Consider the following 27349-nt stretch of genomic DNA (forward strand, 5'->3'; position numbering starts at 1 on the left):
GAGCTCCAGGCCACACTCACGGCTGTTTGCCCAGCAATCTCCTCTCAGTCCGAGATGGAAGGATGAGAAGAACATCTATCATTTAGGGTGTATTTTTATCAGATTCCTGCCTAAATCTTTTAATGTCTCCTTCCTTTAAATGATTAACGCTACTACATTAGCTCTCACCAGCCAGAACTCATGGGGAAGGGCCAATTTTCTGCATCCCCTCTGGGGCCCACGTGTGTGCACGCGTGCGCTCGTGCAGTCCTGGGTTGAGGTCTTTTCTCAAAATGATTTAATTTTTGAAGTCATGTTTAATAACCAGAGTAGCTATAAAGATATGTCATCATTTGGTTTCTCGTGTCAGTGACTGACAGGCTTTATTCACCCCTTTATCCACTTGGTGGCGCTCTGGCTTCATCCTCTCGGAGTAAGAGGTCCAAAAAGGAATACTCCAAACCAGAGGATTAGCTGTTCATGTGATGTAAATGTCAAAATTACCTGTTTTCTCTGTTTAGTTTGGTTAAAAAAAAAGAAGTTTATTTTTCCACCACTCCAATCGTCAGCAAATATGGAAATCTATTCAAATATTAATTTGATTGATGCTGAAAATGTAAAAATGTCATTAAATCTGTCTGCGGTGAGTGCGGAGGCGTATGAGTTCGGGGACCAGGCCCATAACTTGACACAAATATGGAATAACATTGAATTTCCAGGCTCCGTCTTAAATTCGAAGGGTTTCATAAGACGATTCCTCTGCAGAGGAGATGGGAGGAATAAACCGGAGACTGATGGAGAATCAGAGGTTCAGCACGACCTTCACCCACACGTCATCAGAATGAAGGATGAGTCGGAAGGAAGGAAGCTTGAAAGGAGGGAAAAGTCGGGAATGTTGAATCTGGAGACACAACAAGCCGTGTCAGAAACATCAAATCACACATTTATGTAGGAAAACTCCAGGTGAACAATTGATAGATGCCAATCTGAGAAAACAGGGAACGTCTTCTTTAGACCTGGGTCACAAATAATGTCTCCCAGTATTCCCAGCTTTTTTCCTGCCGGAGTGTGATCCCACCGAGCTATTGGTACGTTCCTCATGCTGCAGTGTGGTGGTGGGGATGGTGGTCCCTCCCCACACCCCCTCCTCCCCCCTGCTTTACCTCCCTGTCTAATAATAGCAGCAGCATCTTATGTGTTTTCAGTCTCTGCCTCCCTCTATTCCCAGTTGCTGGTATGCAGCCCTTCTCTCACCTCTTCCCATCTTCTTTCAGATTCCATATGATTTTTGTATTAGCTGTCACCCCCCTGTCGTCTCCCTCATGAATGCACCATGAACATGCGGCTGTCTTCCTCCTCGGAACTTTTCAATCCCGTCTCGTTAGAATTCTGCCTGTGCGTTCTTCCCTTCAGGAGAGGAATTCTCTGCTAACGTTCTCTCCGTTATCGCGAGAACCTCGTTACCGCTCCCAGGTAGAACAGAGGGAAAACTCTGGAATACAAGAGGGAAACTTGGAATTCCTTCCCACAGTGGTCCAGACAAACAAGTCGGACTCGGAGACGCGGAACGAAGCGTTCGATTTGAAATAGGAAGTTTAAATGAATTAAGACACCAAATGAAACCGCGCCTCAATAAAAACACGTTTATCCGTCACGGCTGAGTCTAACCACAAGCCAAAATAACACATTAAAATGCTTTAAAAGCAGGTTTGTGTGTATGTGAAGCGCATTATCAACGGGCGGAAGTGACCACGCTTCCTTCTGTATTAATTAGTGCGCGTGCGACAGGTGAGCAATTAGTGAACGCCTGGTCGATCGATTGTGTCGAGATTTGAATGTTAAACACACCGTATAATGTAGCTGAGATGGTGTTTACATGTCAGGGCCCGGGTTCGGGGCTTCAGGGTGAGGTTAAAGGCCATTTCCTCCCTGAAGTGGACGTCAAAGCAAACTGCGTCACGAGGTAAGCTACCTTAGCTAGCCCGCTAGCATGTTCAAAAGCTAACGTCTACGATTAAACGTTGCGTTACGTATGCGCGCAAAACGCGTACACAGCACAGACACACGTAAAAAAATATTAGATTATGAAAACCAGATATTATAAACTGATTACGCAGTGAAATATTTCAATACTTTATTAAATGAATATTTTGCGCAGCTTATTGATAATGAAAACGGAAATTCGGTATCTCAGAAAGTTAAAATATTCCAATTTGATTTTTCTTATATTTATTCATTTAAAAAACATATTTTAGTGTAATAGAAGGTTGCGTCGATAGCAGCCTTCGGGTCAATTGTTGGGTCACGTGTCTCATCTCCCTCTTTTTTTCCCCAGCCAGATCCTATCGAAGCTAAGCTAATGCTAATGCTCCATACAGTCATCTGTCAGACAGCGCTGGAAAGTAAGTATATTTGTTCAAATGCTGTACTTGAGTACAGTTTGACGTTACCTGTGCTTGAATATTCCCATTTTCCTTTATTTGAGGCCTCAATAATAATAAAACTACTACTACTACTACTAATTAGTATCACAGACTTACAGTAAGGTTGCTTGTGTTTCACAGGGAGGACAACAGCAGTGCCACTGCACCATGCAAATGTCTTTTATTTTGAAATGTCAGGCCTTTTACAGTGCTCTTATTTATGTTGGTTTTAGGACACTGCACATGATGCCCCTGCAGCATTAACCTAAGGGGTCTTCTGGCATCAGGAGCAGCTTTAATGAACCAGGACTTTTGCTGGACACCTCTTCCACAGACGCTCAGTCGGGAAGCGCCGCTCCATGGCGTTTCTCCAGGTAAGCAACACCCACAGCTTCTGCACTTGCGTTGAAATCAGCAGCAGGATTCATGAGACCGGCCATTGTTTCCTACCCCCCCGGCCTGGTTCCGTTGCTAAAATCCTCATTGTTGATGCTGTTCATGCGTCGGCTCTGTAAGTATTCTGTGGCTTTCAGCTGTATTCGCAGCAGGCTGCGTAGCCACTATGAACTTTCTCTTCCCCAACAGTTTGTGTTGCATTTGCTATTCAGCACGGCTTCACTCCCCACACAGATCAGTGCACATCAATGAGGGATGAGTCCAGATTACCGACCGCTTCAGTTGAGGAAAATCTCTTTCCCCTACTTGCCGTTCTGTCTCAACACATGAGTGAACACAATTTAAATTGCTTATTATAATATTAGCACAGGCAGCCTTCGTTGATCTGCGTGTTTGCTCCAATCTTGCTCCACATCAGTGTTTTGTCGTTAATTGGCCGTCATTAATCAATTAATTAGGGTTTTCTCAGTGGAGCTGTGCTTATGTGGGCTGATACAGTCAAGTTCTTTGCATTGTAATTAACACTCTACAGAGTCAACGAGTCACATTGATGCTGGCACATGTACGGAACATCGGGTTTAGTCTCAGCTCGACCCGAAGTGTCAAGGTTCAGTAGGTTTGGGAGTGAGGAGTGGACTGAGCAGGCAGGGCAGTTAAAGGTAAATAAGTCTGGACTTTGGAGGTAAGGGGGGTGAGGTGACGCCTGCGTGGCTGGAGGATTCCGCCGAAGGCAGGAAGGAAGGCGGCAGGCGATGAAGAGCATCTCCATAATTTCATCCCTGAACGGTGTTCAGGTTTCTATAAATCTAGAGGATTTTCTTTTTCTTTTGCCTAAAAGTGCTTAAATCAATTTAAGCACCCAGATTGAAAGAGGCAGAGAGGACAATAAAGAGTTTTCTTTGCACTTTGACAAACAAGACCTCTTTAATCGGGTCTGCAGCTGCTGCAGAGTATTGATTGTATTCAAACCTAACGTCTAATTAAAGAAATCGGCAGATTTGGCCCATTTGGTTGCAGTGTTGGATGTCCAGTCACGTATTAGTGGCTTCATTCTCTTGATAGTAATTTAGGAGGGCTGATTCTGTCCGTTCTAAGCACATAAAACATCCCTTGAATACTCATCATTCTCCCTGAAGTTTTCACTCGAGTCTCTTCCGCACAGACTTTTTCATTATCTCAAGGATAAAGCTGGAGTTTGCTTTCAGTGGAGTCTGGGAGAAGTGTGACGGCGAGGCACCGCAGAGCTCTGGGAGCTCACCGTGAAAGATGCGGCACGGCTGCGGGAGCAGAAAAACGACTAAAATGGATTCCAGCACCACTTTCTTACCAGCGCGCTGAATTTCCCGCTGCATATTTCTGTGTCCTGACAAAAAGGCTATCTACAAAAAACTTTTAAAATGAACGCAACATGCCGTTTCTTCCCTGTGAACCATTTAGATTTATCAGGAAAACAGGCCGTAGTTGAAACCTATAGCAGGAAAAAAAAATTTGATGCCTCCGTTGTCCAATTAAATGATCAAATTGTTGCACAGAAGCCTGGTTAAACCTCTCAGAGGCTGGACTGACTGACTAAAACAGCCCAGCAACATCAGGGCAAAGACAGTTTAAGCAGTCAGATGATTCCTGCTGATGCTAGCCTGGTTAGCATCCTTGTAGGTGGTGGGAGAACAGCTCTAAGTGTTTCCCTTTGCCGTCTGTTGTGGGTTGATGTTGCGTTTCGCTGATGTGACAGTTGTTTTCAAATGGAACATGTCTTTGTGAGTCAGCGAGCAGCTCCTGTTGTACTACAGCAGCCGAACCTCTGAAGAGCACTGTTGTGACATTTAGTAACTGCAGAGTCTTGCTGGGTAAAAAGGAGGAGGGTGTGATGAAAAGAGAGTAAAGGGGGGGGTGGGGGTAACAGGAATGAAGACGGCATGATTATCAGATAACCCAGCGTGTCAACTTAGTAGTTTAGTGGGCAAGACGCAGCTGGAAAAAGGAAAATTAAATGGTGACGAGGAGGTTCGTGTGTTGCTGGAAATCACTGAAGAGGTGGAAGTAGATCCTCCAGCTGCTCAGGTCTGTGTTGGCTTTTATTCCAGCACACAGACGTCTGGTCTCTCTCAGTCTTGGCTTGTTACCTGTGGCTCTTCTATGGCGACCATCATTCTTCCCAGTATTGACCCCCCCCACCTTTTCCCCAGATAAGGTGGACTTGGCCTTTTAAACTATTAATCCATAAAGCTAAATGTAACAGGGCCATGTGAGGTAATAAATGTGTCGCCTGTGGTGAGAGACGCCCCCCCAGTTAGTGCACGGTGTAGGCTGTGATTTTGGGCACGGGGAGTTATGTAGAAATGCATCATCCGTCAACGGACCTCCAGCCACGGGCTCTTCTATGGGTGTTTATGTTCCTTAACTACGTCTAGATGATGCACGAATGGATGAATTATGCACGTGGAATACAAACTCTGTCCTTGGATAAAGAGCTTTTTCTGCATCACACTGTTTTCAGCCATTCAAGACGATCCAAAAGTGCACGTTTTCTGCGCGTCTTCCTTTACTCCCCCCCCCCCCCCCCCCCTCGCGAGTGGCTGTTGGCGTGCTCCTTGATGACATTTCACCCTGGCGTGAATTAAGATTGAATAGACGCTGTCGTGTACGCTGTTACGCTCATCTGACCAATAATGGAATAGAGTAGTCGACAGATGACGCGGCGGGGCCGCGCGTCAAATCTAATTATTGTTATTTTGCAGTGAAGAGCGTTGACGGAAGCTTTCTCTGCTAAAGCTAGTGTCTGCTCGTCTGTTTCCCAAGGCTAGGAAAGAAATCCGATGCCGCGTGTGGGGTTAGTTGGGTTTTGCACGTCGGACGGCCATCTGGATGAGAGTGTTTGCTTTTTCGGCACCAGAACACGTTTCCAACCCCGTCACCAGATGGGTCAGGCTGGATCCAAACTGCGTCGTGATGGGGAGATCATGAACTCCGCGGCTAGCTGAATTAGCTTCGGTGTCCCGAAGCATCAGCGCTATGCCCTCAGGGTGACTCGTTTATTATGCAGGCGGTAAAAGCCAAGCGGTGCCTTTTTGTTTGTGTGAGGGTGCTTTTTGTGTTTGTCTGAGCCCCGTTGGTCCTTACCAAGCGGAAATGACAGTAATTAACTAAATGAGCTGCATCTGCACCCAAGGGTGGCAACGAAATGAAGAGAGGGGGAGATGGAAAATTTAAATGTGTGAAGGGAGGGAAGAAATGAGAGAGTGCAGGTGGGGAGAGGCGTCTCGAACAGGAACAGCAAAAACAGGAAAATGGCAAATATGGGAGCTTTTTCCATCCTTTTGTCGGCTTGATTGCGGCTCTTTATACAACAGGTAGGCCGGCCTGAGAGCGACCCCTAGCTCCGTCTCCAGGCCAGTGATTGAGCTTCATGGGTCCCGACTGTGACCCAGAAAAACAGCTTGAATAGTTCCTCCTTCAGCACTGTAATTTTTTAATGTTTCCTGACGGGTGGGTCTGGGAGAGGACAAAGCTCCGGGCTGCAACGCACTTTCATTTTCATGGTAATGCTGTTGGAGAGAGCAGAAAAAAGCCTCACTACAGCAATAATAGTGATGCAACACGGTGCTACGATGAGCAGCAGGAAATGACTTTAGGAGCACGTTAGGACGGCGGCAGCGTGGTTCCCATGGTGCAACGCGACCAGCCGCTGTACGTCTCCAGCCTGCCCCGTTTCTCCCTCTGTGAGAAGCAGCCTCTCATTTCGTCTCAGCCTGTGAGTCACCTGAGTCATTCGGGCCTCCGGTTGTGTTGAAGGCCAAATATTGTGACTCTCCGATGGGCCTCAGGATTGCTGAGCGCTGTGCTGAGCGTATTGTGGGCGTGTGCACGGCGCTAATGGTGCCAGCGAGCCTGGAACTGGCTTTCATGAGCTGGAGTTCGGCCCACTTTGAAAGGAACCCGCAGCTGGAAGCGTATCGAGGATCAGAGGCACGTTTGAATATACGTTGAATGTTTCATAGCGAGCAGCACGATGCGGCGCCTCAGAACCGAAGCGTCGATGCGGCCACGTATTTAAGACTGAAAATCTGTAACGCAGCACGTGTCCAGTCCACGTCAGGCCTTTAGACTCCAGTTAATTTGTATTTGACAATACGTAATTGCATCGCCTTGTAAAAATTACATTTTTCAAATGAAGTTTCATCAATGCAGGGAAACCAATTACAACGTTCCAGGGGGATAAAATGCATTTGCAATTTGAAATATGTGAAAGAAGATTTAAATAATGAGAATATATGTCACAAACCAAGCGCTTGACACCTATAAGGCTGCTGTCATGCTAATGTGCTAAAGTAATTGCGTTTTTTTTTCTCCCTCGGTTTTGCAATCATCAGATGAAAATTTGATAAGTCATCCTCACTTTTAGTCTGTTTTCGGTGGGTTCTCCACACACGGAGGCCTGGTGACGGGCAGAGGGGTGGATTTGAAGGTTTGTTCCTTTTAATTCGGTGAGACAAAATGATCCGTCCCTCTTGAATTTGCCAAACATCCCTGAAATCTGGCCTCCTGTCTTTGGCCGCTGTGCAGCTGCGCTCCGGCGCTGCGTCACGCTGACGACGAGTTGCTTTTCTGCCCTGGCTTCGGTGCAGACCGCTTCAGAAGGATGCTTCTTCAAGGTTGTAAGAAGAATCATCTCTGAGGTTAAAGCGGGACCCGGACGGCCTCCATTCAGCGGGATTATTCATGGTGCAGCTCTGCAGTAATCCTTCCTGTTGTCCTCACGGCCTCATTCATTCCCAGGCTCTCTGCTGTCCTCTCTATCCATCCATCAGTCAAGGCTTCCTCTACGTCTCTGTTCTCTGTCCGTCTTTGTCTTCTGGGGACACGCGCCCGGTGAAATCGATCAAGTCGCTCCGTCTGTGTCCCCGTCCTATCCTACACAGCCCCGTCCCCGCTTCTCCTTGTACACCTCTGGCTGGTATAGACAGGACCATCCATCAGCCTCCCTGACACACACCTCTGCTTTGACATCCAAAGGGGTTTTCTGCAAGACGTGTGTCCACTCCTCTCTCGTCTCTGTTCACTCTTTTTATGCCGTGTATCTGCCCGTGCGTCCGTTTCTGTCTGCCTCAGCACAAACACACCCGCCTCTGCTGTTTGTGGACTTATTCTCCGTCTCTGCGGCCATGCACGGCGCCGCTTCGTTACCATCAACGCGAAGCCGTCCCTCTCCATCCCTGCACGCATTAACGCCGCAGGCGCACACAAGCGCGGATGACGACGCTCGCCATTCCCTTATGCGCGATGTAATTAACCTCGAAGCTCCTCCTCCAGCGAGGTGGGCGGCGAACAGAATGCACGCCACGCATTGCTGGGCTCAGCTTAACGGCATTAAGTGCACTCCACTTGTTGGCTGCAGCGTCAGGAATGAAACGCACCACATGCTCGTCTGAGCTCCAGCCACCAGCTCGTCAAGCCTTCGCACCGCAGGCTTTTGTGTCTTCATGGCCAAAGACGTCCGCGAGAAGGCTCCGTCCAAAGGATAATTAAACCAAGTTAAGATAATTAAACATAATTCTCTAAAGGTCGTTTCTTGGCTGTTAAATTCCGAGCCTGGAGATCATCACAATCCCCCCCCCCCCCCCCCCCGACTATTAGGATGTATTTTCGGTTACTGGGGCGAGTTATGTTTGTAAATGTGCTCCTCCAAGTCTATTAGGGGGACGTGTTGAGTTGTTGAGGTCATCTGCGCTCCAGTTCAGGGGTCGGGTCGCCTGTCGCTCTTCGCTAGCGTTGCCCGGTTCAGGCCTGCCAACAGAAATTGGCAGGGAAGTGTGACGGCGAGATTACAGGTGTCGAACCAGCACAGGTGACTGACAAGCTTAACAAGCAGGCTGTGAGCGGCACTGAGGCTCCATTAGATCGCTCTGCGGCTTCCTGTTTGGGCAGGATGAGAGTGACACCCCTTAAAACATTGGAATGTGAGCAGACAACATCCAGGTTGCACACCAACGTGCTTGTGTGGATTTAGTGCGAGGCGATTGTGTGTAATTAACTTTTAATGCGCTTGTCGTGAATGAGTTTATGCCCGAAGGGAGGCGCTGCCACGTCCTCTGGGACACGGTCAGACGAGCAACCTGTCTGTCAACATTAAAGTTGGGGCTCGTGACTGCAGGGAGGGGAGGGGAGGGGATTTGGGTCAGGGGCTTAAGATATTTAAGTGTTGATGGGAGGAGGCTGCCAGACTGGAGTGCTAATAGTAGCTCTGGTATCACTTCCAACCCAGTGGCTGAACGGGGCTTCGTGCCTGCTCCCGTTCTTACTGGATGTCTTCTGCATCACTGGGTCGCCTTGGTTGCGACGGCTGTTCTGTGGCCGCGGCCTGGATTTCTGGAGGTTTATTCCGCATCCTCTGTGCCTCCGGACAGCGCTCTGCTTGACTCATGTTTAGCGATTGTGTTCCAGCTGGGTGTAATCCAACATTGATGGCACTTATCTGAGCTGCGCTGATCTTCTTTGGCACAGAGGGGAACCAACAGGATCACCGCTCTCGTGTGGCACTTCTGGCAGGCAAATGCCAACAGGGGCAGGAGTCGATGTCGGGAAGAAGTGCTGGGAACACGCCAGAGCTAATAAGATGGTGCTGTACTGTAGAGTTAGTTTGCAGCTCCGACAGCAGCCTGCGTTGTATCGCACTTTTCTCCTCAAATCACAGCTGCTCCTACGTATATGGTGCTTTCGATGCCCTTGGTGGTTGTGTAATCGGTGAACGAGCATCTGGCTACAATAAAGCATGCAAGGACACAGGAAGTGTGTGAGGAGGTGCGGGATTCAGTGTGCTAGCAGCGGCCTTCTGTTTACCAAACAGCTGGCAAGGAAAAGACATTTCAGGATGTTTGTGTGTGTGTGCACCCCTGCGTGGCGAGGAAGAGCGGGCTGTCATGGAGACGAGTCATGGTTGCAGGAAGCCTTTCCCCCCTCTGCAGGCTGCAGGTTGCTAAGCTAGCTCTGTCACCTGTGTGCAGCGTTTCCATACATTAAATGTTGAGAGGAAGGATAAAACTTGTGTTGGCGTCGGGTTTTAGAGCGTCTCCTCTCAGAGCAGCGAGATCCCCCTGAAGGCTGCTGCTGAGCTGCCTGACTGGAGTGTAACGTTGTAAATGCATTTAAATTCAGCCTTCACTTGGTCCTTTTATTGTGCTTTCTGCCAGTTTTTCCAGTCTGATGCTCCGGGGTGTGTGGCCTCTTACGGAGAAGCTTGTTCTGACAGTCGGCACTCTTCGGCAGCAGATTTTCCATGGACATGATCAATAAACGTGTCGATTAATCCCAATTCCACAATTTTAAAAATTGTGACTGGCGTTCATGCAGCAGCGTGAAGATCTTTATCGTGTCTGCAAAGCAATTAAATTTAGTTTACCTTGAAAATGTGTCTCCAGGAATGTGTTAATGGACGTTAACACAGGAGCAGCTTGAGGCTTTGTGAAGAAAAATGCATTGAGGCGATAAACGTCAACACGGTCGTAGCAAAAAACACTCTAAATTTGAATTCTGACCTCGAGCAAAGGCGGGAATGAAGTCAGGCATCCTGATGTTTTTCCTTTATTACTTAATTATACAGGATTGGATGTTCTGGTCCACTGAGACAAGCGAATGTGGCGTTCTTCACATTAAAAAGAAAAAAAAAATTATTTAGTTTCCAATTGTGCGAGTCATGTGACTAGACATGTCAGACAACGTGGTGCGAGTGTGTAATTCTGTGTTTAATGAACGTGTCTGTAGGTGTCGGCTGGTTGTAATTGCCAGAAGAATCCAGCTTCCGGTGGGATTAGATCCTAGAACAATTAAAGCGGCAGCAGATTCCTCTTCAAACATGAGCGTTGTAATAAATATCAAGCCTGGCTCGTGGTCTCCTGAGCTTCGTCTCTGGGTCTCAGCTTAATTATGTTCCAGTGGGAAATTAGCAGCGGTGCATTGTCTCATTTCTTTGATTATCCCTGTTAGTTTATTATTACCGATACAGGCGTTTCATAGCATGTCCCTCTGTGCTGGACAGCGTAGCCGTTCTCCCGTCTGTTAGCTGAATCTCGTCCCCGTTGAGCTGCAGGAGGCATCGCTTTAGATAATCATCTCATTATTTATTCACCACTCAGTAAGTGGAGGGTGGAGGACGTCCACGCTAACAGTTTTTAGCGTTCCAGGTAATTAGCGCTGCAGCCAAGTCTGACAGAACAGCTCCCCCCCCGTCAACGGGTTCCTCGTGTTCCCGTTGTGTCTTTTGAAGAAGTGGGATTGCCGTTTTCGCTCGACAGCAGTGAAGCGGTTGTGTGTTCCACAGCCGCTCGGTGCCTTCTGAACCGTCGCCACAACGTTGCAACGCTCTGTCACCAAGATGGAGGATGCAGATACAGAAACATATGAATTAATCTGCCTCTTTTCTTCGCTGGCCGGGCTCCCCGTCGTGGTCGCGGCGGATCCTCGGTGTCCGGTGTTTTATTTGCCGCTGTGCTTTAAGCCCGAGCGACAAAGGGAGGCCACAGTTTCGGACGCGTCACTCATCGGTGGCAAAAATGGCGGCGCGTGTCGTTCCTGGTACGCTTGAAATGCAGGTCGGGAGGCGTGACTGCCCTGCGAGGCCCTGGCAACCGACTCTGACAGGTGGAAAATTGTCCCCACGAGCCGTTATTAAACAGGAAGTGAGATAAAGGACAGCAGAGGAGCGTGCATGCACATGCACAGCGAGCAGGGAAGCAGTGCACTGACACCAGGCTCATCGCTGTGGCTAATTTAGCTCCACGGCTAAAGCACGGACTCCCGCAGCGTTAGCCTAGCGGAGCAGATGCCCATGTCAGGAGTGATGGAGCAGCCTGGAGGGGGACAGGACTGTCCATCCTGTCTGAGGCTGTGTGCAGCCTGTCCTCCTTGTCTTTTCTTCCTATTCAGGCAGGAGGATTACAGCAAAGAAAGCAGCAAAGCCAGCAGCGATGGGATTATCGAACAGCAGCAAAGGGATTAGAGCAGAAAGTTTCACCTCAGCGCAGCACAGACCCCCCCCCCGCCCCCCATGGTGCCTGTTCTGGAAACTCATGTAGGGGTTAGACAGATTCTGCCACATGACCCGAGGATATTTCAGAGCCTTTTCAACAGAGTTCACAGATCTCTTCAGTGGGTTCCTGGCAGACAAAGGCTGGGTGCAGCCCAGAGACGTAGCAGAGGTTTTTCAGATAAACCGGCACTAGTCATTAAACGCTTTCAGTCAGGGATCCAAACGGGAAGTGTAGTCGACCACCTCCAGACCTGGAAAATCCAAGCTTTTCTTCCTATTTTACGTTCACAAACGGCTCAGTTTATACTTCAGCGTAGCTCTCAGCTACCTCTGAAACTCTAATTTCTTTCCATTAGACTGTCGATCTGGTAACCGGTGTTTTACTGGTGGTTAATTGTCTAAAGAGAGCCTAGGAATGCTGGCCTTCCTCCGCTTAATTGCTGTGTAGGGTTTTTGTTTTTTGTGTTTAGTTCTTTAATTGTTTTGTATTAACTGGTAAGCAGCACTGTCGGGCTGCTATGCTCAGAAATTTATTCAACTCGCAGCGCTGTTTACAGAGAGGCTTATTCTCATCTTTATCCTCTTTTCTGTTTTTTTTTTTGGGGGGGGGGTTTATCTGTTGGAAAAACTGGACTCTCATTTTTGTGCTCAGCTGCTAGCGGAGGGCTTTGCTAAAACACATTTGGACGTGTTCTCCTGGTATTCAGGTGGCTAGTTCTGTGGAGATGCATCAGGAGGCTCTCATTTGCTTGTGTAACACCGGGGTAATCGCATGTGACCAGAACCAGGACCGAGTGGGCCCCGTCTGGCCTCTGGAGTGCTTATGAATAAAGATAGAGGTGTCGTTGTGTTTTCGGCACATCAACATGCTAATCAGGGCAGTAGCATGCACACTGCCATCTTCCCTATTCACATATGCAGATTTGAAGAAGATATTAATCAAAGCTGCCACTCATGTCAGCTGACAAGTGGGTCAGAACATCCGTTGTGTTACATGATTGCCCCTGTGGTTTAAGCTGATAAGGCTCCTTTATTCTGATCCTGCAGGGGTCTCCCCCTCTAGTTAGCGCTTGGGAATTGTCCGCGAGTGGATTACTGTTGCCTTTTTAATCTGCTTCACTGAGACCGTCATGATTGGTGACTAATAGTGGAAGTGTCAGCCGATCAATAACACCAGCTGAGTGATGGACCTGGTTGGTTTAATGAGGTTAATTGGAACCTAATCAGGCCCAAAACATCTGCTGATGGAGACAGCGCCATCCAAATGCACCACGACATGCAGCTAGCATTGTTGTGGTAATACTTGCGTGTGCGTGACTTTGGAGAATGGAAAAGGTACCATTTATTTGCTGTGGGCTCAGTCTGTTTGAGCAGAGAGATGAAAATATCCGCGGTGAGGTCGCGGGTGTTTGTACAAACCAGCCTCCGCTCGTCTGTTTAGCTCCTATAAGACAGAACGCACCAACGCGCTGCAGTTTTAATTAGTCCACTTTATTTAGTTGCTGAAACAAAAACCAGCCTGTCTTGTGTTTATTTCCCTTTTTATGCCATCTAGTTGGACTTCAGAGAACTGAAAACAAATTACAGCAGATGTTTGAAAAATGAACCAAATCCAGACCAGCTCACCATTATATCCCTGTTTGTGCTCTTAGATGCATTCAGGTCCCTCCAGACAGTGGGAAAACACAACATTGTCATTAGCGAGGCTGTTATTAGTGCAGGAAACACTAATGGACTTTATATCAGTCTTTGTCATCATATCTACATTTACAGAATGAATAGTGGGGCCCAACGTTAGACACAATTAGAAGGTGCAGTTGCAACATGGCTGTTTTCTAATTTGCCATGATGAAGATGCATAGTTGAAAAGGAGGTTCGAAACATCTGGATTAGGGGAAGTCAAATGTAACGGTTATCTTGTGCGCTTTCATGATTAGCTGAACATTTGCTGCAGGATTAAGGCTGAAGTTTGTCACCTCACCCTAAAATGTCTGTCTGGTTTCCCAGGCAACGCTTGGACAAACTGGGAGTGTTGGGTTCTGTTTTGCTCGTGTGAATACTCAATTTGTCTGACTAGTTGAGCTCGATTAACTGAGACGAACACGCTGCTAACTAACATTTAACGCTATGATTTAACGGAATGTTCATATATTAAGTCAGTCTAAAGTTACTGTGCACAGACGACTAACTGTCCCAGCGACACGTTAGAGATTAGCAGTAATTAAGCAGCTTCTAATGATATTTTACGCCGTTAGACGTGTATCTCAGCCAGTATGTACAAGGTGAAGGCCAAAATGTCCAGCAGTGGTGCCACAAGAGCTCCGTCCTCCCCGTCCTCTGGGATCAAATCTCCGTAACTGCCTCCACTCCACTTCCTCCTCCCTCACTCTATTCCTCAATTTCCAGTATCAGGTCGTCTCCCTCCAGGGAGGAGTCGGGCGCCACGTGGACCGCCTTCACTGTGCCGCTCAGCGGAGAGTTGACCACCGTCTCCATCTTCATGGCTGAGAGGACACACAGCGGCTGGCCCTTCTCCACCTGGGAGTAACACAACAAACGGGGAAACGTTTCATTCAATGTGGGGGGAGGGGGGTGAGCGGAAACATCCGAGACGAAACTGACCTTGGCTCCCACTTCCACCTTCACCTCCAGGACTTTTCCAGGCATTGGCGCTCCCACCTGACCCTTAATGGACTTCTGAGCCTTGGGATGAAACTTCATTTCCTGCAGGACCAAACAGGGACGTCATCACACATCGACTAGCAGGAGCGTCCAGGCCACACTGGACTATGTAACGCCCATTAATAATAAAACAATGAGATCTTTTATCAATTCATGAGCACAGATGCACTGCCACCGTTCATTAACCAGTAGGTGTCCATCCTACCAGCTGCTTTTACCCGGTCCAAGTACTCCATGACACCAGTATCGGACCCAGTAACCTGGCTGCGGTACGGAAGAGGTGGTTCTGAGAAAGGAGCCGACGGGTCTGCGTACCTTCATGGCCACGGTGTCTTTAACCAGCACAGATCTCAGCTGTCCGTTCAGCTCAAAGAAGACCTCCCTCTGGCCGGCCTTGTTCAGGTCACCCAGCGCCAGCGCCTTGATGTGGAGGGTCTTCCCCCGCTCCAGCTCCACCTGAGATTTAAAGGAAAGAGGGGGGGGGTGAGGAGGAGGGAAGCGACAGACATGAGATTAGCTTTGAAATTTTAAATTAAAGTCTTCCAATTCCAGCAAAAGCAATAAAGAGCAACTGCAGAGCTGGCTGAAATCAAGACGGCGAGGTTGGTGGCGTGAAGCGGTCACTTTTCTCTCTGTTCTGCAGTATATCCCAGCATGCACTTGGTCCGGGGCAGGCGCCTCTCTGGCCTGATGGCTCTACTTTAAACCGTCTACCTTCACCACAGATCAACCACGAGGCTGCTGACACTGAAACGGCGTCCGGGCTGACAGGAGATCCCAATATTTGTGTTTGGGACGCGTCTGTGTATCAAAGCGAGATAAGACGAGTCGCCAACAGAAGCTAGCTAATGATGTTAGCATTCCCGTCTCACACCTCCCTTCAAATCTCTGGGTGGAAACCCATTTATCCGTGTGTGAAGGCTCCTCCCTCCCCCCCAGCTTCCCCAGGCCTCTCACGTACGCTCGGTGGATCTTTTCTGTTTATTCACCTCTCCCTTGACCCTCTCCATCAAATTATTTTTGCTTTTCACATTTCCATCGCCCTGCTGAGGCTCCGTTGGTGATCCAGGAGTCTCCGGGCAGACTAAAATACACACGGAGTGGATCCGCGTCTCATTCTCCGGCAGTTCTGACTAAACATTTGTCTCCACACGTGGCAACACACCCCTGCATGCTCTTCATCTCCTTCACACTCAGATTCTCTCCCGCCTGTTTTTTTTTTTTGCGTCTCCCCTGACAGCGTTCTCCCAGACAAAAGTGCCGTCTCTTTTCCCGCTTTGTTTCGTCAAGACGCCGCCTCTACAAGGGTACCCATGAAAAATACAGCGAGGGCCTCTTTGAAGATCTGCCTCTCATTTACGAAGCGTTTGAAGCACATTTTGTCTCTACATACACAATATTCTGCTTTTATAGCGGCTACAAACGGCAGCGGCGCCGCCACAGATGCTGATCTTTCATTATTTTTGGGAGAAAACCTGATATCAAATCCTATATGTTTCCTAAAGCTCCTAATTGATTAGGAAATACGGGGGGGGGGGTATTAACAACTAGTGGGCGCGGCGCCGGTCCGTCGCTGCTTTCACAGTCTGTCAGAAACTCCATAAAGGCATTTGAAATCAATAAAAGGCTGTCGGAGCGCCGTGATCCTCCGCGACGCCATCTGGTGCATTATGCATGATATACGTGCGCTCCGCCCCGTGACGCCGCGTTGATCTCTCCGGCTGCTGCTCGAGGCGCCGCGAGATCCCACCCAAACAAGCTCTCGCCCGCCATCGCCAACTTAACTCAGCTCAACTTGATCACCGGGGGTCACTGACGCGTCACTGATTGACAGCGTCCGGAGTCGTCAGCACGGCCCAGAGGTCACCAAGCCCCGCCCTCACACAGGACACCCTGGCCCTCCCAGGCATTTCCCCGCAGTGGTAATTGGGCTTCTCCCAACTGCGGCAGCTCCGACCGCACTCTGAAATTTTCCATAATGATCCGAGGATGCGGAAGGACACCTGAAGTCCGTCACATATCAGATTGTTGCTGCGGCCCTGGAGGAATTCTGCACAGCCTGGAGAGTGAAAACTGCACTGTTTTTCCCTCCCCGCCACTAATTGGACTGGATCCGGTGGGGAAGGGGGGGGGGGTGCCCATCGCCATGACAACAGGGAGGATTGTTTCGTTTGTGTTCGGGACAAAGCGGAACGTCTGAGTGTTCTCAAAATGATGAGAGTTCTGAGGGGAGATAAACAGCCGCTACAGGCGGCGGATCGTGAGGGGAAGCGGGAAAGGTAACTGTTACGCTGGGAAAATCCTGACTGGCAGCTCTTCCGTTGGAGGAGGGCGTCGATGACAGGCCGAGCACGGTGTTTACCAATTCCATGTTTTAAAACAAACGGCACGTCTGTCCGTCCCAACACATTGAGGATCATCGGGAACATTTTTGAGATGAGATTTGGTAAATTTAGATGGAACGATGCCCTCCAGCCTCGGCTGAATGAATTGATCCATCATTCCAGTCTGATTTAATGGAATGACGAAGTGTGAAGGGGGAGGCTGCCTTTCCATAATGTCAGTGGAACAGCAGGGTGTCCATACTCCTCATAATCTATAAAAATCAATTAACAGCAGCCTGGAGTGAGTATCTGGCAGGAGTGCGACACGCTAGCCTTTAGCTAACATCAGAGCATTTAGGATTTGGGATTAAACGGGACAGAAGGCAGACAAAAACACTCCACAACAGTCGTCTCAGGCTGTCTGAGCACCTCGCACGGCTGCCATCTGCTCACAGTGACGCCGCGTTAATGTGCACAAAAACAACCCGTTTGTTTAGACGTCGGCTCATCCTCTCCGACTCACAACCGGGTCCAAAATATCCCGTCCACGTTGATTCGCAAACGTCTTCAAAATGGGAAGTGCTGCCAGAAGGCTGCTAATACCAACAACAACGGCTGCAACTCATTGGGATCATTCCCAGCCTCTTTGTTCAGCTAACACTTAGCATGTTGCTACCACACGCCACTGTCTGCCTGGAATTTCCCTCCTGTCTTGGAGAGAATCCGACATTCCTGGGCGCAGCTCATGTGTTCTATTCCTCTGCGGACGCTCATCTGCTTCCCTTCGGGGAGGCCGGGGTCACGCTGACGCCGTCGGCTTTGGGGGGAGACCGGAGACCACGGAGTCTGAGTGCTGGGAAGGCTGCCGGATCACCAGCGCCGCGGTTGGACCTTTGATAGTGAGTTAGTATCTCCGACCTGCAGAGCTGCGGAAAACCACATTCCCCCGATAACATCTGGACTCTAGAGGTGTAACAAGCACGCTAACGGGATAATGCTATAAACGCTCGTTAGTGCTGAGCGCATTCTAACGCGGTTCGGTGATCTGGTTCTGGGGAGTCGGGCGTTTACCTCAAACTCCTCGGCGATCTTAGGTCCGTCCAGGAACAGCCTGGTGCTGAGACAGTCGACCGGACCGAAGTTGGCTGCGGAAACAAAACACATCAGCTCAATTAAGGCGGAGAAACTCAAAGTTCCCTCAGGCGCGTCTTCCTTATTCAACCCATCAAATTTAACTGACTTCATTAAAGATTCAAGCTGCAGGTTCTGCTCATCTGTCCCGGTCCGCCATCCTTGAACCCCCCCCCCAAACTTACAGGTGAATTCCTTGAATTCCTGGAACACCTTGGGATACATGGCCGCCGACATCACGTCCTCGGGGGTGATGTCGTCGTCGTGGGCGGCCCGCAGCTGCTCCTCCAGGGCCTTGAAGTCCAGGGGGGGCAGAGAAGCACCGGGGCGACCCTCGATACGGGGGAGGCTCTTCAGCACCTGGAGGCAAAAGGAGAGAGTGAGGAGGAGAACCGGGAACAGCTTCCCGAGGCTCATTCTGCACGCCATCAAAAGAAGAAAAACACGTTTAGCATAAAAGGATCCTCATTGACATCTTCACCAGCCTTTGTGGTCCTACGTGCACGTGTGGCTCGATGTCTTCTGACAAATGGGCCCAGCGCGGCGCTATTAGTCACAGAGCTAACGGTTCAGAGCTGGTTGACTCAACTGTGTGTGTGTGTGTGTGTGGCTTCTCATTAACGTGGCCTCCTCTGAGAACGTCTTACACACTAAGTGCCACACACACACAGCTAGGGAGGGAGAGTGTGTGTGTGTGTTAACGGAAGGAAAAACAACAGTTGTTTCCGGATTTTCTTTCCTTTTGTCTTCATTGCTCACGTTCCCGCTGCTCTCTTTGATTCCCGCCGTCCGTCCTCTGGTCCGTCTTTGTCCTCGTGGGGCTTCAGGAAACGTCCCAATTGTCCCTCTTGTCCCCAGACAAGCAGCTGCAACAGGGGGAACCTGCCAGAGCTGCTTGCGAGACTCCCGCTAGCTTAAACGACCCAGGTTTTCCCCCGTCAGGACGTTAGCTCCCTGCTAATGAGGACGTGGCAGAGAAACACTTCCGACCCGACTGCAGCGCTGATGAAAGACAGCTGCTCAGTTCCGGGATTCAATTCCATATTTCACAGAGTTCGGTGGCTAAAAAGACTCGTTTAGCGGCTGCTTTCATATCGGGTAAACACATTTTCTCAATATTGTGAATCACCAGACGATTTCCGTGCACGAGTATGAAAGCCCGGTTCTCTCTCGTGCGCAGTGCAGCTCCATGAATGGTGCACGCAGGCTGTGGCGAGGCGGAGAATACGGCGTTTCATCGGGCCCAGACACAGAAGGAAGGAGGAAAAGTGCAGCTGCCACATTAAATATGGCTGTGAGAGATTAAAGGAGACGGGAAGCTGTCTGCTGGATCTCCTGGGGAGCTCAATCCCAAATATTAGGAGAACATCCTGGGGTGAAAAGCGAGCTGGTGGGTGACGGGGAACGCCACTAATGTACCACAGAGTGGGCGGGGCTTAGCTTAAAGGGCAGTTATGAAGACACAAACATTTAGGAAGACAAGAAAAGCGGTACCTTGGACCTGAGGGGCTCCGGGAATCCTCCATGCGGAATGCCGATGTATCCCTGCAGGAACTCGACCACCGACTGCGGGAAGGAGAGCTCGTCGGCCTGCTCCTCCACCTCCGCCCTGCCCAGGTTGTTCTGCACCATAAACTGGGCCAGGTCGCCCACGATCTTGGAGGACGGCGTCACCTGGGAGACGGGAGGAAGAATGTTTAGCCTGACGGGACACGGATGAGGAGCAGAGCAATACGGATCCCGCTGGCAGGTGGATCTCCTGTTTGGTTTTAGAAGGCGGACGCGCCGACGTTCCTCTACAAACATCCTGCTCTTAGCCTTAGCATTGAGCTAACCTGCAGATTCTTAGCACAGGCGGCGAGATGAAGAAGTCGGAATCTTTGTGCATCTGTACTTTAATACTTTAACGATATCCACTGACAGGTCTCATCTGTGCAAACAGGCTCATCCCAAGACTGAAGAGGGATGAAACACACATTAATTTCCTTCTTTCCTATTAATAATAGCATGTCATTATGCTAATAGCGGCCTCTATTACAATTATGCTGATAAGTGGAGCCGAATGCAAATACCAAGCTTCCGTTATTCTGCAGTAATCAACGGGAGCGTCTAGACGTTAGCAAAGGTGGAAGGTTAAAAACGAACGGTTTTCTTTTGCCTGTAAATACAGAGGAACAAAAAAAGAACACGTGCAAAGATTACTCCCTCAGCGGGGCAGGATGTGACAACACGCTAACTCCAGGATGCAGGAAATAACACGTTTATCACCAAACAACTCCATTTTCTCAAGATTCGCGCTTTTTATGCCAACTACTGAGCGAAAATAGCACAGACACAATCTGTTGCCTGTCGTGCAGCCTCTTACCAGAGGACGTGCTGCAGAAGTCACTATTAGTCACCTTCGCTAACGTCTCCACCTGCACGAATCGTCGGCTTTACTTTATCCCAGTTGAGTTCAGGACAGACCCAAAAAAATCCTGGTTTTTGGGACAAAATCAGGAGATTGTCATTGTTTCCAGCCCGTGAATTGGAGGTGATGGCGTTAACTCTGCCTGAGTGTTTACAGACAAGCCGGAGAAGGAGGACGTGAATGGGCTCAACTCCCCCGAGAGGCCATTAACAGAGTCTCGATATGGAATAAAGCTCGGTGCCGCGTTTGCTTCACATCTACAAAAGAAACAGGAGGAAGCAGAACGACGGCACATTCCTCATCTCCAGAGTCAGTTTTCCCTCCGTCTTAATGAAGCGTCCTCCCTCCACCGCTAATTCTCCGTTTCAGCTGTCCCGCTTCAGCATAATTAACTCCCATCCGTCTGCACTGATAACAGAGAGAAACCTTTTCAATTTTATTACATTTTCCTCTCGATCTGAAACTATCCAGCCATCTCTGCGGACCCTTTGCGGTGCGGTTCATCTCCTCCCCTCCCGTGTTATCTCGTATCATCACCCTCGTCCGCCCCCTCGCTCTGGCTCCATCCATTCATGCTGCCGTCTGTGCAGCCGCCTCACTAATGCACGGCTCTTCATGCGCTCCAAACGAGCTCTTAGAGCTTTAAAACCACGCTAACACCTCCTCTACCGTTATGAATCTCAAGTGGCCTCACGTACACGCTAACAGCTAGTCAGCACCGACTCCTCCAGCGGGTGATAAGCGCAACAACTTCGAGGTGTGTTTCTCTCCATTGTTTTATTTTTAGAACGCCACGTGCACGTACATGAGACGCACGAGGAATAAGTAATGCAGCAGACCTGGGAGCGCAGTGAGGAGTCGTACCTGTCAGTGTGAGGAGGAGAACCGAGAGGATACGCGAGATAACTCCGGAGGAGCGTTGAGAGATTAGAGAAACATGGCCTCTAATCTGGGAAAAACAAAAGGAGGGTGACGGGAAGCTTCTAGAGCGGAAAAGGTGCGGAAGGATGAGAGGAGGAGAGCGATAGAGGCGACTGGACTGAGGCTACAGTCATCTGTATCCCCAAGGGCGACACCTCGGAGGGACAGGCAGCGCGAGCGGCGACGCTAACCGCGACAGAAGTGACAGAGCGAGCCGCGAAAAGCCGGCTCGACGGAGGAGGAAAAGACGACAGGGAAGCTACAGTCGGGTTGAAACGAGGCGCTCCTAGCATGCGAATACGGTAACACATCTAAATATTGACGCTAGCTTGGATCCGACATGTGAACGCAAACGTGGAACTAATCAGCTCCAACCTTCGTTTTGCTGTACAAAGCCCGGCAGCATATTGTAAGAACGCCCGTAGGCACCTGCTCATGCATGTTTGGCCCTCCGGCAAATTTAGCTAGCGTCATCTCATCTGGAGCAGTATGGTAACATCAAAGAGAGCTTTGAATCGGGGGCAGGCGAGCGTCCGAGGCCGTAGCCCGCGTTTCAGAATGACTGAGCAGGAGTGCAGATTCCCTCAGACGCCTCATCTCGGAGATCAATAGCTGCGCTCGGCCGGCGCTCCCGCTAATGTAGTTTGACATTTTTAGCTAAAAGCTGCCATTCACTATCTCATCATCTGTCACCATTACTGCAGCAAGGGCTTAGCATCCATGCTAATGTAGGGCTGCATAATAACACGCAGGGCCGGATCTCGACCTCGGACTAATTAATTTAGAATTAATCCGGGGAATAATCTGAGAGACTCTGCTCTGAATTTCCTCATAATTGGGAATCAAGTCTGGAGACTTTGTCAGATTTGGTGAATTTGCTCTGTGAGGAACATAATTATCCTCTGCCGCACATCTGGAATGAGCATGAAGCCATTAAACAGGGCGGCTTATTGGCGTGATGCGAAATACATTTTGACGAGCTGCAGCGTCTCCTGAGTTGCTTCTGACGTTGCCTGGAATTGATTCAAGGCCGACGAGCTTTTCATTTTTAATCGAGCTGTTTTGTCGGTTCAGTGGCAAGAAGTCAAATATTAATTAGATAACCTGATTCCCCCCCCCCCCCCCCCCACTTTTGATTTTAACAATTCACGTGACAGATGCTTCCGTTGACAACTTAAGTTAGCGGGAGTCGCTTTTCTGCTAACGCCCCAGGGGGGCTGCTTTTCCTTCACGGACGAAAACTGCACGCGCCAGTTTATCTACAAGCTAACGGGGGTGAACGATGCGCTCTGCGTTATGCTAACTGAGTGCTAATTAAGTTGTACGTCTGTCACAAATTCCAGGGAGAGGCCAAGGATAAAACGGTGAACAAATAAAAAAAGAGGGAAGGGGGGGGGGGGCGATCAAATATGCAAGAAAGGTGAAAACGCGGTGGCTGCGTGAAGTGAATGCTAACGAGAGTTAAATAATCCAAAAGACTGTTGGTAAATAATCAAGGCCGGAGGACCGGGGAGTGATGAAAGATAACGAAGCAAAAAGCAGAACGGAGGCCGACGACTGAGCAGCACAGCCGCTGCTGGTGGGAAATATCACATTCCAAAGGGGACAAAAGTGGGAACAAGGGAACCGTGAGTGTGTGCAGAGCTTTGCTGCTTCTGATGCTGCTCTGCTGCTTGTGTTGTGCTCACCTTAATAAGGTCTCCCAGCAGTTTGTTGGCTTCCACATAGGCCTTCTTCACCTCTTTGAACTTGTTTCCCAGCCCCATGCTGTGAGCCTGCGGGGAGCAACAACGGCATGAAGGAGACCGCCAAAAACCTCTTTCTTCAGGAAAAGGACGGCTCGACCCAGATCGGGTAGTGGCGTCCTCTCACTTTCAAATGTCAGGTGGTGACGTTAACCGCCGCGTGGTGACTCAGCGCTATGTTATTATGGCGTGATTGAATGATTCGCCGGTGACTGAGCGCCACATTTGTCTAAACAAGTTTATAGAGCAGCTCAGAGACTCCGAATTTGCTTGTTTGCGGCACCTGGAAGTGGAGGTTGGTGTACTGTCCTCCGGGTATCTCGTTCTCGTAGACGTCGGCGTTGCCCGACTTCATGGTTGCCGTGCAGTCGAATGGCGCGTACAGTCCTCTGGCCACCTCCCAGTACTCGCTGTAGTCGAAGACTTTATCCAGCACGATGCCTGCAAACACACAACGCTCATTTAGTAGCTCGCCGCTACAGCGCTGCTGCTACGCTAACCTGAGCTCAAGGCGCCACAGACTATGAAAGCTAACGCGGATCCACTTTAGCTAAATGGTGTAACTTTTATTCCAGCCCCAGTCCTCTCGCTGAGATAACGCAGAGCCGTTCGGGCTGATTGACGCGCTAACGCGCTTCTCCTCCCTCTTTTTGGTGGAAAAACTTAGTCATCAAGAAAACGTTGCCACTTGAAAAATCAGTTACAGGCCAGAGAAGTGTTTTATCAGGGCTCTGAGTGGTCTTGAAAACCCAGCCTGCATTTAAATCTCGCCTCGTTACATCAGAGTAAATTTAATAAAATCACCACTTGGTCGTCTATTAAAGGGCTGGTGCCAGTTAAAGGGACGGTGAAAGGCAGCTTTGGGATGACGCAGACAAAAGGATGGTTTTTAAAATCAGACTCCCTCCATTTTCACGTGAAAAAGCGAAATTTCAATCAAGTGAGCACATAAAAGTATCCGCCCGCCTCCGCCGGGATCGTAGCGCGGAGCGCTAGCTGCTGTTCAACGAACGCCGCTCAGATTCAGCCGCCTGCCGAAGCTGAAGGAAACGCCGTCCTCCTTCCCTGTCCGAGGGACACGAGCCTCCACTTCCCCCCTGAGCTCGGATCAGGTTCAAACCCGTCGCTTCCTGTCCGCAGGAAGAAACACCCTTCAACGTCGCTACAGGCGATACCCAAGATTCAACGAGTGCCTGATGCTAAAACACGCTAGCAGCCGCTGTGGCGTCTAGGCAGGTTCAGCTCTAGACGTTCGCTCGTGTGTGTGTGTGTGTGTGTGTGTGGCGGGAGAACGTCGAGTGAGTCTAATTGAAATTCCACGAATAATCCAGTGCACTTGAAGACATCTCGCTCTTGAGGAATGACCTCGTCTCTCTCCCCGACGCCTGTGCGCTGGCCAATTGATATTCTGTCACGCCATCAGTGATGGGCGGTTTCTCCTGATCCGCCGCACCGGCTGCGTGGCGGTTTGGGCTCTCAGAGAAGCAGCCAGACGCCAAACGGGGCCTAATGCCCCTCAGTATTCTTCACCGCGGCACATTTATCCCGTATGGCGGTTAATTATTGCGGCAGAAACAACGGGCCTCAAAGAGGCACCCATTCAATTTGGAGCGAGCGCCCTGAGGGACCAGGACCTGATGTTAGCGGAACAAAAACACCGCAGCTGCCCTGGAAGCGTGACAACACGCCGTCTGTCTGGCAGCTCATGCGTGAAACATCGGTGGCGGCGAGCACGACTGGGCTCACTCACACCAGGCGTTCTGTTTAGCCGACCCTGCGGCGGCAGAGAGCGCTGTTCCAGTAGCTAAACCCCTCACCTCGTCCCAGCCGGGCCAAAGATCCACGCCACACATCAAAGCAGACGCAGCTGACATCAAAGAGAAGATGGACGGTTTTAGCCCAAACCAACAAGCGTGACAAGAAACCCGCCTTTCCTGTGTGTTTTCCTTTAACGGCGCATTAGCGCTGCCAAGCGACTGAGCATTAGCAGCACTTTGGCCCGTTCTGATGAAGATGAGCCATCGGATCTCGTTAGCGCCACCCAGACAGTTTTCCCAGATGCGTCTCACCACGTAACCGAGCAACCGACTCCATATCAGCTCCAATTTCTCCAGCGGCCGTTGATTTGAAACAACAGTTTAACAAACATCTGCTAAAACGCATTTGCTTCCGCTGCCGTGGGACAGCTAGCACAGGTGGGGCGGCCTGTCGATGAGGAGAGGGCGGGAAAGAGAGCGGGCGTGTCTGGAACGATGGCCTCCGTCCCGCCCCTCCAACGCCACTGTTCATTTCGCTAACGTGCTAGCGCGTGGGGCTGCGACTGGAGGCAGTAATTAGCGATGCACTCTGTGGTTTATCGAGCGCTGGATTGATTTTGCTTTTGGGATCTCCCACGTTGCAAAGCAGGAGATTCTGAGGGAGATGGGAAGTGATGGAGGAGATGTTGCGTCTCATTAAGGACTCGGCGGAGGCGCTAGCAGCCCCGCGCCCATTAAAGTGCTTCTTTTCCACACTTGGTAACCTTTCTAAAACAGCCGTCTGCTGTTTGGGACTCACCGGTGTCCAATTTGGTGCCCTTGGTGCAGGCGACAATGGCCCCCATGCTGGGCTGGGAGGTCATCCCGGCCATCGAGTCGACCTGTGGACCAGCAAAGTCGTTTTATCGCCATTTACTAAAAATGAAAAGCTTTCACACAACTGCATTTTCACTTGTGCTAAAGAACCCGGTCCTTGATCCGTCCCCCCACCCATGGCCTCCCCCCTGGGGGCCAGACTAGAACCCAGGATGTAATGAGGCAACATCAGGGCCAGTGCTGGTTTTTAACACTACTCCAGCAGCCATAACCTGGTCTGGAGCTTCAGATTAGACGGCTCAATACATCCGGAGGTTCCAGATCCAGTGGAGACCCTTCCAGACTGGATCACACATCTATCCAAGCACCATCGCGTTCTAGAAACTCACAGCCACGTCCACCACGTCGGCCCCGGCCTCGGCGCAAGCTAGCATGGCGGCCACGCCGGCCCCGGCGGTGTCGTGCGTGTGCACGTGGATGGGGACATCTGGGAAACGGTCCCTCAGAGCACCGACCAGGAGTCTGCAGGCCTCTGGCTTCAGCAGGCCGGCCATGTCCTGGAAGACAGAGGTGCAGATGTTTACATGTGGTTGGGAATTCTGCTCTGAATTTAAATAAAGCCTGAAATTAAAACCTCCGTGCGCGCGCGCGCACACACACACACACACACACACCTTAATGTGGTTCTAACTGGCTCTGTGAAACATTGAAATTTTGGCTGTGGACGACTGAATTAAAGAAGATTGATTTCAAACACCTGCTCGGGTTCTCATTAACGAGAGACGGCGGCCCGAGGCCCGAGGAGGAGAGCTGGAACGCCGCACAAAGTGCTGCTGATTTGGTCAAATTGGATCAGTAAATAAGAACCGAAAGCAGAAAGAGCACGTTAGCATTTTAATAAGAGGAGAGATTACAAGATAAGAGCTTTTATCTCGGGGAGGGGAAGAAAAAAAAGCACCTCCAGGATTTCAGGCGTTTTAGCATCTTCTTTAGGGAAATGTTTGAAAATTTAGGAAAATTGGAGCTGGGTGATATCATTAAATGTTAGCTCAAATGTTAGCCGCGAGCCAAACACTCCCAAACACGTCCTCCGCCTCAGCACTATCAGTCTTATTTGCTTCAATGAGCTCCAGTTTACAAGTTATTTCATTTGAAGCAGAAGACGCAAAACATGCAGGCGTTTTATCTGCTAATTAAAATGCTAATTGAAATGCGCCGCGAAGGTTATGCGTAGAGGGTTCGTACGGCGCCGTGACACCTGAGTGACGCCGCTTATTGAAAACGTCAATAGCTCATCAGGCTTCTGACAACTCTGCTACAACAGGTTACAGAAGCTAATCGGCTGCTTTAAATGAGCAGCTGCATGTATTTTACAGCTTGAAACAGCCTGTTTTGGAGGCATTAACTTAAGTAGCGAACAGCTGTTAGCTTTAGCATGTTTTATAGCGGCGCTGCTTCCATCTCCTCACCTTGATGCAGAGGATGTGGGTTCCCGCCTTGACCAGCTCGTCGGCCAGCTTCAGGTAATACTCCAGCGAGTACTTCTGCCTCATGGGGTCCGACACGTCGCCCGTGTAGGAGATGGCGGCCTCCACCACACCTCCGGCGGCGCCCACGGCCTCCATGCCCAGCAGCATGTTGGGCAGGTAGTTCAGGGAGTCGAACACACGGAAGATGTCCATGCCGTTCTCCTTGGCCACCTCGCAGAACCTGGCGGAGGGAGACGTCAGCCCACGTCACCGT

General features: G+C 49.9%; 1 protein-coding gene and 1 long non-coding RNA gene across 3 annotated transcripts in view; one reads left to right on the plus strand and one right to left on the minus strand.

The window, feature by feature from the left end:
- Positions 1–1773: 1773 nt before the first annotated feature.
- On the plus strand, positions 1774–14652 carry LOC105418842 (uncharacterized). Its single transcript, XR_003889203.1, has 4 exons — positions 1774–1942; positions 2315–2381; positions 2636–2776; positions 14227–14652. It is a non-coding gene; the product is annotated as an uncharacterized lncRNA (long non-coding RNA).
- LOC101061461 (pyruvate carboxylase, mitochondrial) overlaps positions 13291–27349 on the minus strand; it is a 129135-nt gene continuing 115076 nt past the window's right edge. For both annotated transcript variants that reach the window (XM_029839836.1, XM_029839837.1), the window contains exons 17-27: positions 27076–27316; positions 25996–26163; positions 25590–25671; positions 23317–23474; positions 22977–23063; positions 19452–19631; positions 18143–18317; positions 17898–17971; positions 14818–14958; positions 14443–14544; positions 13291–14358 (exon numbers count right to left, since the gene is read on the minus strand). In XM_029839836.1, the coding sequence (XP_029695696.1) occupies positions 14209–14358; positions 14443–14544; positions 14818–14958; positions 17898–17971; positions 18143–18317; positions 19452–19631; positions 22977–23063; positions 23317–23474; positions 25590–25671; positions 25996–26163; positions 27076–27316 (1558 nt within the window). In that variant the 3' untranslated portion in view covers positions 13291–14208. The remainder of the gene's footprint in view (positions 14359–14442; positions 14545–14817; positions 14959–17897; positions 17972–18142; positions 18318–19451; positions 19632–22976; positions 23064–23316; positions 23475–25589; positions 25672–25995; positions 26164–27075; positions 27317–27349) is intronic.

The sequence above is a fragment of the Takifugu rubripes genome, chromosome 8 (assembly GCF_901000725.2).
Source record: "Takifugu rubripes chromosome 8, fTakRub1.2, whole genome shotgun sequence".
NCBI lineage: Eukaryota > Metazoa > Chordata > Actinopteri > Tetraodontiformes > Tetraodontidae > Takifugu > Takifugu rubripes.